The sequence below is a fragment of the Hevea brasiliensis genome, chromosome 17 (assembly GCF_030052815.1).
Source record: "Hevea brasiliensis isolate MT/VB/25A 57/8 chromosome 17, ASM3005281v1, whole genome shotgun sequence".
In the NCBI taxonomy this organism is placed as follows: domain Eukaryota; kingdom Viridiplantae; phylum Streptophyta; class Magnoliopsida; order Malpighiales; family Euphorbiaceae; genus Hevea; species Hevea brasiliensis.
This window is the reverse complement of record NC_079509.1, coordinates 10,557,493-10,572,778: the sequence shown is the minus strand read 5'-3', so window position 1 is coordinate 10,572,778 and position 15,286 is coordinate 10,557,493. Positions and strand designations below refer to the sequence as shown.

Genomic DNA, 15,286 nt, shown 5'->3' with positions numbered 1-15,286 from the left:
GAAGTAATGAGAGTGACAAAATCAATGCAGAATAGGAGAGTCCTGACCGTGGTAATTGCTTCATTGGCATGCATCTTAGCATGAGGATTAAGTTCCTCACAAGTTACTACAAATGCGAGTTATTACCTTCTTGCAATCGATGTAGCAGAGCTTGCTTAATGCAAGCTATTACCAGGATTGATTTGAAAATGGATAGTTTAGATATGAATGATGGAATCCATCAGAGCTTGTTTTAGTGCGAGGGAAACTGCCACTGCAACTAGAATTACTGCAATTAAAATGTTCACAACAAAATCAAAAACCGGATATTAGTGACTTATAGAGACATTCGTGTTGGCAATAAGATTGTGATCTGTGTCCAAGAAGTCCAAGAAACCTTTCAGTACATAGAAGATGTCTCTAGTTTGATAACACAACATCACACGTCAAATTTTCCACTTTGATTCTAACTTAAAGTAGCATCATAGTTGCCTGTTTTGATGACTCTGTAAGCTAAGTGGATTTCTTTCGTTTATTGTCCTTCCATTCCTTGATCTCCGCATCTATCTTTGCCTTGACACTTGCATGAAACCCTGGATATGGTTCATATCCGAAGACTTTTTGAAGAACCTGTAATGATACCACCATAATCAATACTGTAATCATTCTCAAATTTCAGTGAGAATTGAAACAGAACCTTTTTCTGGTATGAGAATGAACTGGCAAATTACCTCGAGCAATACAAAGAAAGGAGCCATCAGAAAGGCTTGTACAAGGTTGTCAAGAAGAGCAGGAGCCCGTTTCTACAGAAGAATATACCAGCTGGGATTATAAATTTAGAGGTAAATCAAAGCAACATATATCATTCATAAATCAGAATACTATAGAATGCAGAGAACCTACCTCAAACACACCATGGCCTATAAACTGTCCAGTCCAACAAAACAATTGTGCTGCCAGCACAACCTGATTTAAATTGATGTTGCAACGAGTTAGTCCAAATCCAGATCAAATTTAAATATTTCTGTCAACTACTCGTGATAACATATTCCAAATAATTGTTTTGGAGCTCCAAATTGTAGGTAAGGAGACTTGGTAAATAAACTTCTTATCACGCCCTCAGGATACTCCTTGCATTTACAGTATTCAACTGTTTTGCTTTGGTGTTTATCACTGGGGCACTTTCAAGATAATCTATGGTTTTTGTAGAAATGATATTATCCTTAAAGAAACTGACAGCTGAAACTCTCAATCATGCTAGTTTAATCAACAAAAAAAAAACCAAAGTAAACAAGATTTTATCAATCCTATGTTCTCTGGAACTGGAAGTAACTCCCAGAGAAATTTTCCTAACTGGTCCCGCAACTAGGGTTCAAAGTTTTTCATTTTCTTTTCAACAGCAATTACATCTGATAGAAAACATGACTCCATGTAGTTATGAAAAAAATAACTCCATAGTTGACAAAAAAAAATCCAGATCTATTTCAAACAATTGAAATGGCTTTACTGATGTTTCCATGTTTTATTTTATTTTCTATTCACCAAGTTAGTATGGTGCACGCTTAAATGAAAAGGTCTCTGAAAAAAACTCCAATATGGTACAAACGCGATACTGAACAATGACAGACAAATTCAAGTCAAGAAAATATTGATGTGGGGTGACAGAGAAAAGATGTTGGGATAGACAAAAAATAACACTTAAGACAATTCATACACGTGGCTCAACTGATCTATTTTTGAAAAATTGACCCACCATTGGTGCTTGTCCTGAAAAATTTTAAGATTTGATAAAAGTGATAGTTTCAAACTTTTCCAATTAGTTAGAATGGCAAGCCACTTCCTGTCTTGCATTCTTAACTGAATGAAATTAAAGCTCTTTGATACCAACAGACTTCAAAATTTCCTCTGGTTATGTATTTTGTGTTTTGTGTCGTATACAGACAAGGATTGTACTTGGGTTGGCTAAGCTAGACTCGACCATGGTCTGGCTCAAAAATGGAACCAGATTGTACCAACTCAGAACCGAAACCAATCAAAACCAGTTTGACCAAAATCAGTCTTGAACAGGACTGAAACTGGCCGGCTCAATTTCTGATCAAAACCAGATTTCTCCTTTTAAAAAACATAGAAATTTGGAAAAAAAAAAAATCATCTATTATATTTGATCAAAACAAGAACAGACCGGTGGCCACCATTAGGCTAAGCAGACAGAGGCTGCTTGCTTCAGCATCTAAAAATGATGCATTTGGCACCTGCTAAAGTGGCAACCATTTTTTAGCAAGCCCAAAATGTAAACAAAACACACAATAACTTATAGCCATTATCCAGTGAATTGCTGATGGTCAAACCTACATGATGATGCGCTGCCAAATTGGAATTGTCTTCTTCTTTCTTCTTTAGTTTTCATATTCAAGAGTGTGAAATGAACAATTTAACAAACACGGTTCAAACCATCACAAGTAAAAAAGAATGATTCAAAGCTCAGAAATGGACTTTATGGCCAAAACAAAAATAAAAAATAAATAAAACTACCCAAATTATTTTCTAAAACTATTGTCACAGACAGGCATGTAGCACTTATTTAAGGTCTTCACAGGGGGAAGACTTTATCCTTCTGCTAGATCTACAATAACAATAAATAAAAAAAATAACCAAAAAATCCCTAAATCCCGCAGCCGCAAGAGATGCAAACAATAAAAAAACCAAAATTTAATTACTAAAAGAATAAAAAAATAGGATGCGAGAAGCAGGAGATGCACATCATTCAAGAACAGAATCCACATGAATTTAATGCTAGGAGAAAAGAAGAACACTTATCGATTAAAATATCACAAATTTAAAACAAGCCCTGACATTATCCAAAAGCGCAGAAATTTTCCGTCTTTTCTATATTTCTCATCAATCAAACAGTACCTAAATCAAATTTACCTTCCAAGCCAAAGAAAAACCAAGCCTCCCAGAAATGAAACTGGCACCAATCCAACACGCAAAGCAAAGCATAGCAGCCAAAGTTCCAGCTTTCTTATCAAAGCACACATAAAACACAGCATAGATTAGAGTGAAAAAGAAGCCAAAATTCAGCGACAGTCCATGACTACCACCAGACCCAATTTGAGATATATCGTATATCGAAGGTGTAAAGTAGAAGAGAATAAGAGAAGTGAAGAAGATTGGCCACACAAATAATGTATGTATGAAAATGTTAATCGGGTTGCTGTGGTAAGCTCCATAGAAGGCAAAGTGGGTCTCCAAATCAAATATTCCTGCCTTCTTAGCCATGGAGATATTCTCGAGAAAATTGCTGGGTTTTCAGGGAAGTTGCGAGAGAAATTGGGAAGATCGTGAAATGAAATGAAAAGAAAAGGAGGTTGTTGAAGAAATTAATAACCAGTTTCGCAGCCTTGGTTTTGTTAGACTTTCTTCTCGGAAACATCAATGTGGGCATTCTGTAGCTGACTAAATTACCAAATACGCTTAATTATTATTATTATTATTATTATTATTATTAATGTTGTAAAAGAGATTATATTAGTGAAATTCAAATCTGAATTAATAAATTATAGAAAAATATGTTCCTAATCTGTAATATAATTTAATAATAATTTATAATAATAGAAAAAGTGAAGCTTAATTTGGAAAAAAAAAATTATCCTAAATAACTTAGATATCGGTTTGAAAAAAAAAATTATTACTTTTATTTATATATAAGTTTAACTTAACTTTTAAAAATATAAATTAAATATTCTTTTTTGAGCCAAAATGTTCTAATCTAATTTAAAGTTAGTTTAAAAAATTTAACCCAAAAAAAATATTTACACCCAAAAAAAGTCTGTTTAACAAATTAAATTAAAGTCCTTTTGTTAAAAAAAAAAAAAAAAAAAGGGACAAAGCCGGTGGCTGGCTGATGGCGGTATTTTGGGCTCTGCATCTCAAAGATTTTACAATGGGCTGGGCATCAGTCATCTCGTTTATGCTTCAAACGGTCAAATCACAGCCACATGTTTTGTAACTCAGTTTCCAAATATATTTTTATTTCCTTTTTATTAATATAATTATTAAATGGTGAGGTCAGACTCACCCTCTTATACATAATTAGCTAATTTTCTAAAAACACATCACCAACTAATGCAAAATCCAATTTTTAAAATATAAACTTTAATTTTATTTATGCGTCAATGAATTTTAATATAATAATCAGTTATTTTATTCGCATATTACATGAATTAATTATTATTTTATTTTAATATTATAAATTAATATATATTTTTATATTTTCATAATTATATGTTAATAAATTATATTAATGATAGAATTTTTAATTAATTATAATTTAATTTTAGTGACAATCAATAAATACAGTAATTAATAGAATTTTTTTAAATTAATTGACTTATATTAATAAAATAATAAAAAATATATTATTAAATTTTATAAATAATTATTTATATATAAATAAAAATGCATAAAATATTTTATATTTTTTAATTTAATAAAAAATAATTCATTTTAAAGATATATATTATGATAAATAGAGTTTTATAATATCTGAAATTATAAATTTAAAAATTTTTAAAAGTATATTAAATAAAATTTTAGATAACTATTATTTAGATAAAATTTTAATAATTAAAATTTAAAAATATTTAAATAAAAATAATATTTAATATGATAAATTTATTTTTATATAGAAATTAAAAAAATTAAAAACAAGTATGTTACATGTCAATTTTTTAAGTCCACTCATTAAGTGACGTGACACACATATATATATATATAATTATATTATTAAATTAAAAATAATAAATAATTCATATAATATGTAAATAAAATGACTCATTAAATTTAAAATCACAAACCAGTTTAATCTTTCTAAAAAATTGAGAAAATAAAATAGGTTTGTGATTTTAAATTTATTGAGTCGATTTATTTGCATATTATATGAATTATTTATTATTTTTAATTTAATAATATATATATATATAGAGAGAGAGAGAGAGAGAGAGAGAGATGAACGAGGCGACCAGAAAATATAAGACAGAGACAGATAGCGTTGTCATACAACAAGGAATAAGAAATTGTGATTATGATCATACAAAACAATTTCAAAGATTATAAATGCGGCCCCACAATTACAATTTTGGCAACGCTGCCGCCATTGTATTATCGACTCCATTTGGTCTGCGTTCTTTTTCAACTACCTTATTTGAGACAGGTTTTTCAAAATTTGAAACTCTTTCGACTATGTATTGGGAATATAAGATTTTTTAAATTGTGGTTTTTAGAATCTTATTTTTTAATTTATTAAATTAGCGTGTCATTGAATTGAATTTTGAGTTAATTTAAATTTTAATCAAATTAAATTATATTAATTGAATTAAAATTAATAAAAAATTAAGTCGATAAGTTATTCACTTACATGACTGTAGATATATTGTTTTTTTTTTCGATTTTTCGAGAAAAATAGTTCTTTAATATTTGTTCCTAGCACCTGTATGTAGGATTCTTTTTTTCTGAGCTAGAAATTTTTAAGAGAGTTAAATTTTGTGTAATTTTTTTCAGTGTGTTGTGTTTTTAGGAAGAGATTTTGTGGAATTAATTTCTTCATTAAGCTTGAAGGGAAGCTTAATAAAGAACTTTTAATGGTGTAGGATGAGAAAGGTTTTTATGAGAATTCATACAAGAAGGCATTAAAAATATATTTTTAATATTTTTTATTTATAAAAGTAATAAATATGATTTATTGTTAATATATAGTAAATAATATACTAATAATTGTAAATAATATATTATAATAAAATATAATTAATATATTAATTAATATAAATTGGATTATTTTAATTATTTCAATTATCAAATTAAAAGTAAATGAAAAACTAAAAATCTAAAAGTTTTAAAATTATTACTAAATTTCAAACTAAACCAATTCATTATTATTAAAATAATCAAATTTTATCGATTTAATTTAATTATTTAATTATAATCATATAATATACACTCCTAATTAAAGATTTTTTTCTTTAAAACCTCAAATACCTTACAAAATTTTCATTCCATCCAAACATTAAAAAATCATAAAAGTTTGAACTTTATTTTAAAAATTTTACTTTATAAAACATTATTTTTATTTATCTCCTCCAAAATGGAGTAATATGATGGTGATCTCCGAGGAAACTCATGGGAAATCAAATCATCCACATCCGAACAAATTGGGCTGCGTGCAATGCAAAGGTGGACGTAAATGCTTTGCTTATCCGTTCCCTAGTACTGAAACAAAATTACAATCCTGAGACTTGCATTCACTGCTCAATGGCTGCTGCAATCATGGGTTTTTACCATTACCAAATCACACATCTATAACTCCTTCAAACTTGATAATAATATTAAAAAAAAAAAAAATCCTTCAAACCAACAATATAGGACTTCAACCCATGTTCAAGATCCGTAAAATCTTACTTTTCCTGCTTCTAATCACCATTTTTGTCATTGATTTCTATACAATTTTCAAATGCTGAAAATTGAGTAAATATTCTTGCTTTTGCAGCTTAGGCAATGTTCAAGCTACAGAATTTTTAGCCGGTGGCGGCAGGTAATTTATTAATGGTTCCATAATTTTAAGTTAAATTTTGTTAGTTTTTTATGGGGCATATAGAAGTAGAAGTTAGCATCATGTTGTATTAAATTTGTTATATATGTAATAGTCCGAAGGTGGCAGCCAGAGCAAAAGAGGCTCTTTTGTTAACGTGAATGCTTTTCCAGATTAATGGCAGCGTAAATAGATCACATAGAGGGCCAAAGAGGCCTTCTTACTTACAAATCCATATTGCATCTCAGTGATCAAGCCACAAATAACTATGTAATGTATGGTAATCAAAATTATAATGTAATCACGATTATATTATATATTTAATTATGTTATTTAGTAATATATAAAAAAAATTAACGTAATATAATGATAATTATATAACATAATTAATTATATTTAAAATAATATAATGATCATTATATATAAAAATAGATATAATTATTATTACTTATTTTATTTTATTTTTATTTATTATCGATACTATCATCAACTCAACTCAATTCAACTCAACTCAACTAAGCCTTTATCTCAAAAATTTGGAGTCGGCTATATGGATTCGCTTTTTCCACTCTGAACGATACTATCATCACCGTTACTATTATTACTACTATTACTCCTACTCTATCAATATCACCACCACCACCACCACCTCATCTTGTCACCACCACTACTATCTTACTAACGTTGTCACCACCACCATCATCACTTAGCTATTACTATTACTTAACTACCAATTATTGAATTCATTATCACTTATTATTAATATTATAAATAAATTAAAAATTAAAATTAAAATTATTATTACATTACAATACTTGTATTTTTATTTTACAACAAAAAAGAGAAATATAATGATAATTATATTATATTACATTATATTACAATTTTAATTGCATTACGCAATTGATTATATTGTAACCTATATGTGAGTAATTTACTCATCTATTTCTCATAGTTTCTCTTATCTTTTCTTTTATTTTCTTCCCTTTCAGATGTGTTTTACCTTACGTACTCACTTGCTAGGGATGTCTGTTCTTCGGTTCAACGAAAGTATGTTCATCCCATTCGAATTGACACTAAGAACTTCTAAAATTAGAAATGAATATATTTTTTTAGTTTCTTTTTTATAGTCAGTAGTTGGCATTGGCAACCAAAGATAAGCTATTTCTCGTCCAGGATTCCTATTGATTATGAAATGATTTATATTTCAATAATAAAAACTCCAATTCAAAGGTAAATTATTAATAAAACTTATACCGACTAACTAGTAGAGTCTTTGTCAAATTTCACTATGTTTCTGATGCGGTTATCAAATAACATCAAAGAGCTAGAGATGTCTCTGAGACTATTATTTCCCTATAATATTAATAAGATTTCTATGACTTTCTTCCTGCAATCCAGCAGTCACATAGATTATATGGCATAGGCAGCCATTTGATGAGATGCTAATGGGTGATTGAATTCATGAACTTGGTCATTTGTTGTTGGAGCAATCGAGTTGCATGAGATTCTGGGTGAAGAACATGAAACACATGAGATTCTCCCTCAGCTTCCACCAGCTCCACTTCCTTCACCCCTTGCTTAGCTAAAAACTCTGCATACATTATTCCCCTTTCATTCAAGCAGTCTAGGCTAGCCACCTGAACCATTGTTGCTGGAAACACACTCCATTCAGCTTCGGACAGATCTTGTATCTGGAAATTGCATCCAAAGTAATCGAGATTTGACCCTTCTGGTATGCTTAGTCTCCAGAACATATCATTCTTAATAATCTCCTCATCGGCTTCGTCAGCCATCTCTTTCTCAGTCCTTTTCTCACTCCCAAAATAGGGATGTATCAACAACAAGCCTTTGATTTTAACGTTAGAAACTTCGTTCCTCATTGCTCTGACAGCAACGTGGTGTGCAATGTTCCCTCCAGCACTGTCTCCAGAGAGAAACACACGAGAAAGATCTGCCAACTTTAGCCAAGGTTCAACACCCACTTGATGACTCAGCCATTCAAGTGAGCTGTAGCAATCATCATAAGCTATCGGAAGGCGATTCTCCGGTGCCAGACGGTAGTCAATGGACAGGACAATGGCTTGGGAGGTGACTGACAAATCTCTGAGAAACTGATGGTAGCCAAGCCATGTAGTTGAGCCAATGCAAAAGCCGCCGCCATGAAAATAAACCATAACTGGAAGCTGACTTGCAGAAGATTCAGGAATGAATAGCCTTGCTGTTATTGGCTTGGATTCGTCAATGACTACATCCTTGAACTTGTATCCATTGGTTGATTTCATTGAAGCAGGTACCGTTTCTGGTGCAAAGCGTTTCACTGACCCATCAGAAAAGACTTGGAGGTAACCAGGCATTTCCGCAAATAGAGACATTTCCCCTTAAAATTAGGCCTCAACTCCCACACACTAACAAGAAAATGACAACAAACAAAATGTGAAAATTGAGAATGTATTGAAGAACAACAGAGTAGCTTACTTATACAAGCAACTTGAGAGAACGAATCCAGCTAACAACTTAACAATATAACAGAAAATATTCTCTCCTTAACTGACTGCCTGCTAACCGACTAAAATAAATTAAATATGGTCAATAGCCCCCCTCAAGCTGGAGTGTAAATGTTTTGCTCTCCCAGAGCATGTTGAGCTTTAGTAAAGAAATCTGCCAAGTGGCTAGCAGAAGACATAGGCATGAGATGAATTATTCCAGCCTGAATTTCGTTGCATGCTTTGCACTCTCATGAAATACTAGGTTGTGAACAATGTATACCCAAATTAAAAAGTTAAAACAAATAATAAAAAAAATGCATGAAAATCATAAATTTTAATGAAAAGAGAAAAATATCATTAACTTTATAAAAAACAACACTTCAATTCATATATATTTTGAGATAATTAATTAATTAAGCAACAATATCCAATACAAAATTCCCAGCATCCTCCCTAAACACACAGATATTGTCGTAGAGAAAAACATAAACAGGAAGAATGCAATGAAAAAGCACAAGAATGAAATAAAGGGAATGGAATGCCAAGAACTTACCTCTAAGAATTGTAGGATTGTAAGTTCTTTCAGCGGAACCACATTATAAAGGAAGAACTCAGTTGGACATGTGTCCTGAGAAATTGTTAAACGGGGCATGCAGTAAGAGAGCAACATGAAGTACCTGCAACTTATCGACAGATGGCCCTATCACCTGGTGGACTGCCTTCTCCCAAAGCCTTTTCTCTTTTTGGCAAGAAGAACCAGTCTTACAACGTAAAACGTACAAGTGGACCAATAAAGGCCTACAGCTAAATCTGCCGTTTCTCTTCTACGAAATACCATTCTCTAAACCACAGATCCAAACCAATGTGTGTCAAAGCTGTGGGCTACCAATCCATTACACTTTATCCATTCCTTAGTTCAAATACCATATCCGTTACCTCTTTTACACTTTACAACTTGGGCCCGGAAGCCGGTAGCCGGGCTGATTCTGTTTGTAACTATTTCGGTTTTGGCGATTATATAATTCAGGTTTTGAAACGGTGGGCCAGTTCGATTTTTAATTCCGAACTAACCATAAAAGAATAAATTATTTTTAATCAAAATTATTGTACTTTTTTATACATAAAAGAATAAAAATACATATAAATAAACCAATAATAAAAAAATTTTATATCTTTTAAATAATATTAAGTGTATCCCTAGTACTTTTTTTCGTAATAAATTTCTCTGACAATAAGGATTAAACTTTAACCCTGTGCGTTAGAAGTTTTACAATGATTTTTGTACAAGTAAATACACTTATTATTTTAATTAATTATAACATTTAATTTAAAAATGAAATTACTTTTTATTCGGGATGAATGCAGCAGCTGCGCTATTTTGAGAAGATTGTAATTAGAAGCGAGTATGGGTTGATTTCAGACCAAAATCAAAGATTTTGATTCATCTTTCAAATTAAATCGATATTAAATTTTATAAGCTTTATTTCATATAAGTTTGATCCTAAGCCGTTACAATTTAATTTAAAAGTAATTTAGGTTTGGCCATGAGTCACATGGTACACTGTCAGAATGTTACCATTTTTTTTTTTAATTTCAATTCGAATTAATCAAATTGATAATTTCAAATTCAATTGTTCAGATTAGTGCTGGTCCTGTACGACAACGAGTTTAATCCAATCCCTGAGCCGTTGATTAATTGGTTCAACAATGATTCCGAACCGGATGAGGCGCATGTCTAATCTTAACAGGCTGTTGTTGAGCAAAAGGCTTGTCATGTGAATGGACGTGGAGATGCGACGCGGAGCCAATTCAATCATTTAACTTTTTTTCAGGAAAGTATTATCTGAAATCTGAGTTACATAAATTAAAAAAATAATTTTTTTTTTCTCGAGAAATGAGCCTTATCCAATGTATCTGGAATAGGCAAAACACAGTCAGCACCACGTTTTAGGCGACAATGGCATGGGCTGGGCAACTACCCAAAATTTGAACTAAATTATTATCCTTAAACGCGAAATCCGCGTAAATATGGACACAGACGCAGCTCAAGTTCTTAATTACTGTTTTCAGTTCTACAGTTTTAAAAGTAAAAAAAAAAACTATTCTTAAGCTAGATTTAAAAAAAAAAAAAAAGTATAATGTTAAATCGAAATTTATGATAGACTCCGCCTACCTCCTTTTCATTTTGATTCCTGCTGTTTATTTTCTTCTTGTTCTTCTCTTTTTGAAGCTTTGAAACTCTCAGAACAAACAATATTCCCTCCTTTCTGTCTCTCTCTCTCTCACTCTCGCTCGCTAACTCGGGTCAAAAGGAACAATTTTTTGTTGAAGTTCTGCACCTTTTCGTGGAAAATCATAGTGGGTCTTATTTGATTTGGTGTTTCAAGCTCTTTGCCTTTGTCCAAACAAGAGATTTTCCTCTTCATATACCCTTTTCATTTTGGTGCGGAAGTTCCTTTTTTGAGCCAAAAAAAGAAGTGGAGGTTGGATTTTTGTGATTCATGCTATTATAAGTTGACAGTGAAAACCAAATATACATAATAGCCATGACTTGTTCATTGAAGATCACTCTCAATATCTCTAGGTTGAATGAGACTATTCTGAACTCAAAAACCACAACTGCTTCTGGGTTTTGTCCATATTTTGGTGCTATACGAATTGGAGAATCGACACCCAAGGACTTCCCTAATTTGAGAATCAATTTCATGGGCAAGCCACTTGTTTTCCTTGAAAAAAAGGATTTTAGAGATTCGAGTATCAAAGCCCCAAGCAATTTCTCTGTTCGTGTATGTAGACCTCTTTCGTCCTCCGTTTTGTATTCAATCTCTTTTCATTAGCATTTCTGGGTTCAAAACTGATGCTCCAACTTTTTTTTTCAGGCACAAGCTTCGATCTGTGTGAGCAGAGCTCTCAGATGGTGGGAGAAGACCCTTAAACCCAACATGGTAGAGATCCATTCAGCTCAAGAACTTGTACACTCCTTGCTTAATGCTGATGATAAATTAGTGATTATTGACTTCTATTCTCCTGGTTGTGGAGGCTGCAAAGCTCTCCATCCTAAGGTATTTCACTTGATCCAAATATTAATTTCAGATTAAGATGATTAATCCTTGTATTTGTTGTATTTCATTGGACAGGTACATTTTCTAGTCTAAACAGAGTTCCTAAAATTCTTTAAATCTGCTATTTTCCGGGTAAATTTCTAACGATCTTCATTTTTGTTCTGCTTATCAGATTTGTCAGCTGGCTGAATCGAACCCCGATGCAATTTTTCTAAAAGTAAACTACGAGGACCTCAAAACCATGTGTCACGCCCTCCATATTCATGTCCTGCCATTCTTTTGGTTCTATAGAGGTGCAGAGGGGCGTCTATGTAGCTTTAGCTGCACTAATGCAACTGTAAGTAATTTGTTTCCTTCTTTCCGTTAGGTGGAGATAGAAAGAATTAATACAATAAGAAATCTTTCTGAAAAATTATGATTTAATTATTGTGTTACAGATCAAGAAATTCAAGGATGCATTGGCAAAGTATGGAGCATATCGGTGTAGCCTAGGCCCGGCCAAGGGATTAGACGAATCTGAGTTAATGACATTGGCATCAATTGGGGAATTGCCAATAGGCTTTCCTTTACCATCCGTTAAAGAAGAAAGAGCGGAGGATTTGATCATGAAAAGCATTGATTTACCTGGTGTAATGAGCAAAACTGCCAATGAGGTTGATCTTAAAGAGGAAACTGCTGTTGGAGTTTGATTTATAATACTAAGCTTATTGGAGATTAGGACTGGATTGCATTGGTTACTTTTTGTTCTTGAATTGTAAATATCTCTGTTTTTGGATTTCCATAATCAGGCTAGGCTTCTAGGTTTTTTTTTCCCCCCAAGCTTGAGCCTCAGTCACATCAGTAAAATAATTTAGGGATTGGAGGTTGTATTCTTGTCAAGAAATTATATATCAGCTTGTCAGAGTTTATCGTTAACTATTGAATTTTTCTTGGTCTGTGTTTTATGGGGATTTTGCCAAGTTTTCCTGATGTTAATTCCATTGTTGAATGATACCGTTCTCTTCCTGTACTGTGTGATCCTTAAATTTGAATGAGTCTTAGCAATGAACTTTTTACAAATGACAAGTATGTGATAACTTACATTTTCTGAAAAAAAAAAAATCACCTTATTTTTTTGTGCTAGGCCAAAAATGGAAGATTCAGAAAGACCATGAAATTGGAAAGTACAAATTTCTGAATCATGGTTTTGGATAATATTGGATAACAGAGGATTCTTCTGGATTTGGAATTAACACGGTGGTTGAAGAGAGTTTCAAAAATTCAATATCACCTGGAGGTCCTTTTCGGCTATAATTTTTCCACAAGTTTAACATGACACCATGTTAGTGAACTGGGAAAACTAGTTTCATTCAATTGACAGGATTGGCATTATGTGCATCCACTTGTTATAACCTACAAACTTATGATGAAAGTTAATATTGTCTGCCGTTTATTAGGACTCTGAAACTCCATGAAAATTTGATTCTTGTGTTGAAATGACAGGACTAAGCTGAATATGATGCCTAGCCAAGCATCGTGGCATCCACACATTAGCACAGAATTAAGACAATTAATTATCTGGGAACTCTTTGTTCAACAATAATTTTTCCCCAAATTTAATACTCCCTGATAAATGAACATTTCGATTTATTGGTAAAAGTACGTTCTTCAGGACAATCTCAAGACTTTGATTGAGCAAATTTCTAGTAGTCACCCTTGTTCTTTTTATGATTCGTATAAATCGAGCAATCAATCCACCTTATTATGGCTTCTAAGTTCCTTTTTAAAAAAAAAAAATCTATAATATAATTATTGAGATGAATGATTAGGTTTAAGTAGTTTAGTGAATTATTAGAATTGCAGCGTATACCTTTTTCTTTTGATTTTTTTTTTTTTGGTAGGTTAGCAGTATAAATCCCATTGACCAACCAACCAGGGGCAGCCACCACCACTACCACCGGCGGCACCACGGATTGCATTGGACTGAAATTGGAACAAAAAATAAAGGTAGGTCCAAAGGGTGGTCCTCCATCACTCCGATACCGTGGCATTGACGAGGATCGATCAGAGTCTTAGTCAGCATTGGGTCCCAGAAAATAGATATTTGGGTGATGGGGTTGAAAATTAGCAAGTGGACAAGGGTCCCAATGATTTGCGTCTGTAAATTGTTGGGAAAGAACCATATCATCACATTGCACCATCAAATTTAATGGATAAGGTTTCCTTTTTTTTTTTTTTTAAATTCTAGATATTAGAAAATTTATTTAAAACTGGGATTTGGATCTGGAAATCTTTTCTTAGTATATACACTTTCCTGTTATAGTTAGTTAAATGGATACAATCTTGACGCCAAGTAGATAAGGTTTACAGGTTAAAAAGACAAGGTTTACAGGAGAGAACGCTGCAGCTGTAAGTTGCATCAACTCAAGCCATGCAGATGTGCTTGAATTTTGATAAGAGGGCTAATATTGACATTCAGATTAATATTAGGAAATATGCTTTGTGGATCAATCGATGTGGATCAAGAAGGGCATGCTTTAAAATTAGTAGACATAAAAAATTATTTTACTTTAATTAAAATAAAGCCAAAATTATTTTATCCTAATTAATTACTCTATAGGAAATAAAAGAGCTTAAACAACGTAGAATAAATGCCAAAAACACACTTTCTTCTTCTCTCTTATAGTTGTAGCACAGAAACACACACACACACACAACAGTGTGAAAATAGTGTGGGTTCGTCCTATAAATTGTAAGAACTCAAGCACTGATTCAAAAATTTGTTTTGATGAATGAGAGTGTGAGATCCAAATATCTAAATACCGCTCAAGACAAAACAATAATACATGAAACAAAAAATGATAGAGAATTTCAATTAACAAAAGTACATGAACGCATTATCATTTCCTTCATCGCAGTGTGTCACCAGCACGTTCTTTTTTAGCAACGGTTAACAAAATAAATTTTAAGGTGTACTTGATGTTTTAAAAAATAATATTTTTAATATTTTTAAAAATAATTATTTAAAAATATAAAATTCATAACTCTTTAAATAAAAATATATATACACTAAGAGTATTCAATAATTTGCCGGCTAACAATGGCGTTCACCACGAATCAAGCGGCTTGGATGGCTAATAAATCACTTCCAAGCAAGTGAACGGATTCATTTTTGACGTCGGAGCTTTATATTC

The 15,286-nt window shown here is 32.0% G+C and overlaps 3 protein-coding genes across 3 annotated transcripts; 1 reads left to right on the top strand and 2 right to left on the bottom strand.

Moving 5' to 3' along the window:
* Nucleotides 1-282: 282 nt before the first annotated feature.
* LOC110637285 (2-hydroxy-palmitic acid dioxygenase mpo1) lies at nucleotides 283-3,419 on the bottom strand. Its single transcript, XM_021787323.2, has 4 exons — nucleotides 2,908-3,419; nucleotides 883-945; nucleotides 711-782; nucleotides 283-609 (listed from the first exon to the last, which is right to left on the bottom strand). The coding sequence occupies exons 1-4, from the start codon at nucleotides 3,256-3,258 to the stop codon at nucleotides 493-495; spliced, it is 603 nt and encodes a 200-aa protein (XP_021643015.2). The 5' UTR covers nucleotides 3,259-3,419; the 3' UTR covers nucleotides 283-492.
* A 4,418-nt stretch (nucleotides 3,420-7,837) lies between these two features.
* Nucleotides 7,838-9,796, bottom strand: LOC110637282 (probable carboxylesterase 17). The gene is made up of 2 exons (XM_021787319.2): nucleotides 9,605-9,796; nucleotides 7,838-8,970 (listed from the first exon to the last, which is right to left on the bottom strand). The coding sequence occupies exon 2, from the start codon at nucleotides 8,935-8,937 to the stop codon at nucleotides 8,008-8,010; it is 930 nt and encodes a 309-aa protein (XP_021643011.2). The 5' UTR covers nucleotides 8,938-8,970; nucleotides 9,605-9,796; the 3' UTR covers nucleotides 7,838-8,007.
* A 1,355-nt stretch (nucleotides 9,797-11,151) lies between these two features.
* Nucleotides 11,152-13,028, top strand: LOC110637286 (thioredoxin-like 1-2, chloroplastic). Its single transcript, XM_021787324.2, has 5 exons — nucleotides 11,152-11,490; nucleotides 11,555-11,837; nucleotides 11,931-12,113; nucleotides 12,286-12,450; nucleotides 12,551-13,028. Exons 2-5 carry the CDS (start codon nucleotides 11,598-11,600, stop codon nucleotides 12,800-12,802), a joined length of 840 nt encoding a protein of 279 aa, XP_021643016.2. The 5' UTR covers nucleotides 11,152-11,490; nucleotides 11,555-11,597; the 3' UTR covers nucleotides 12,803-13,028.
* The last annotated feature ends 2,258 nt before the right edge of the window (nucleotides 13,029-15,286 follow it).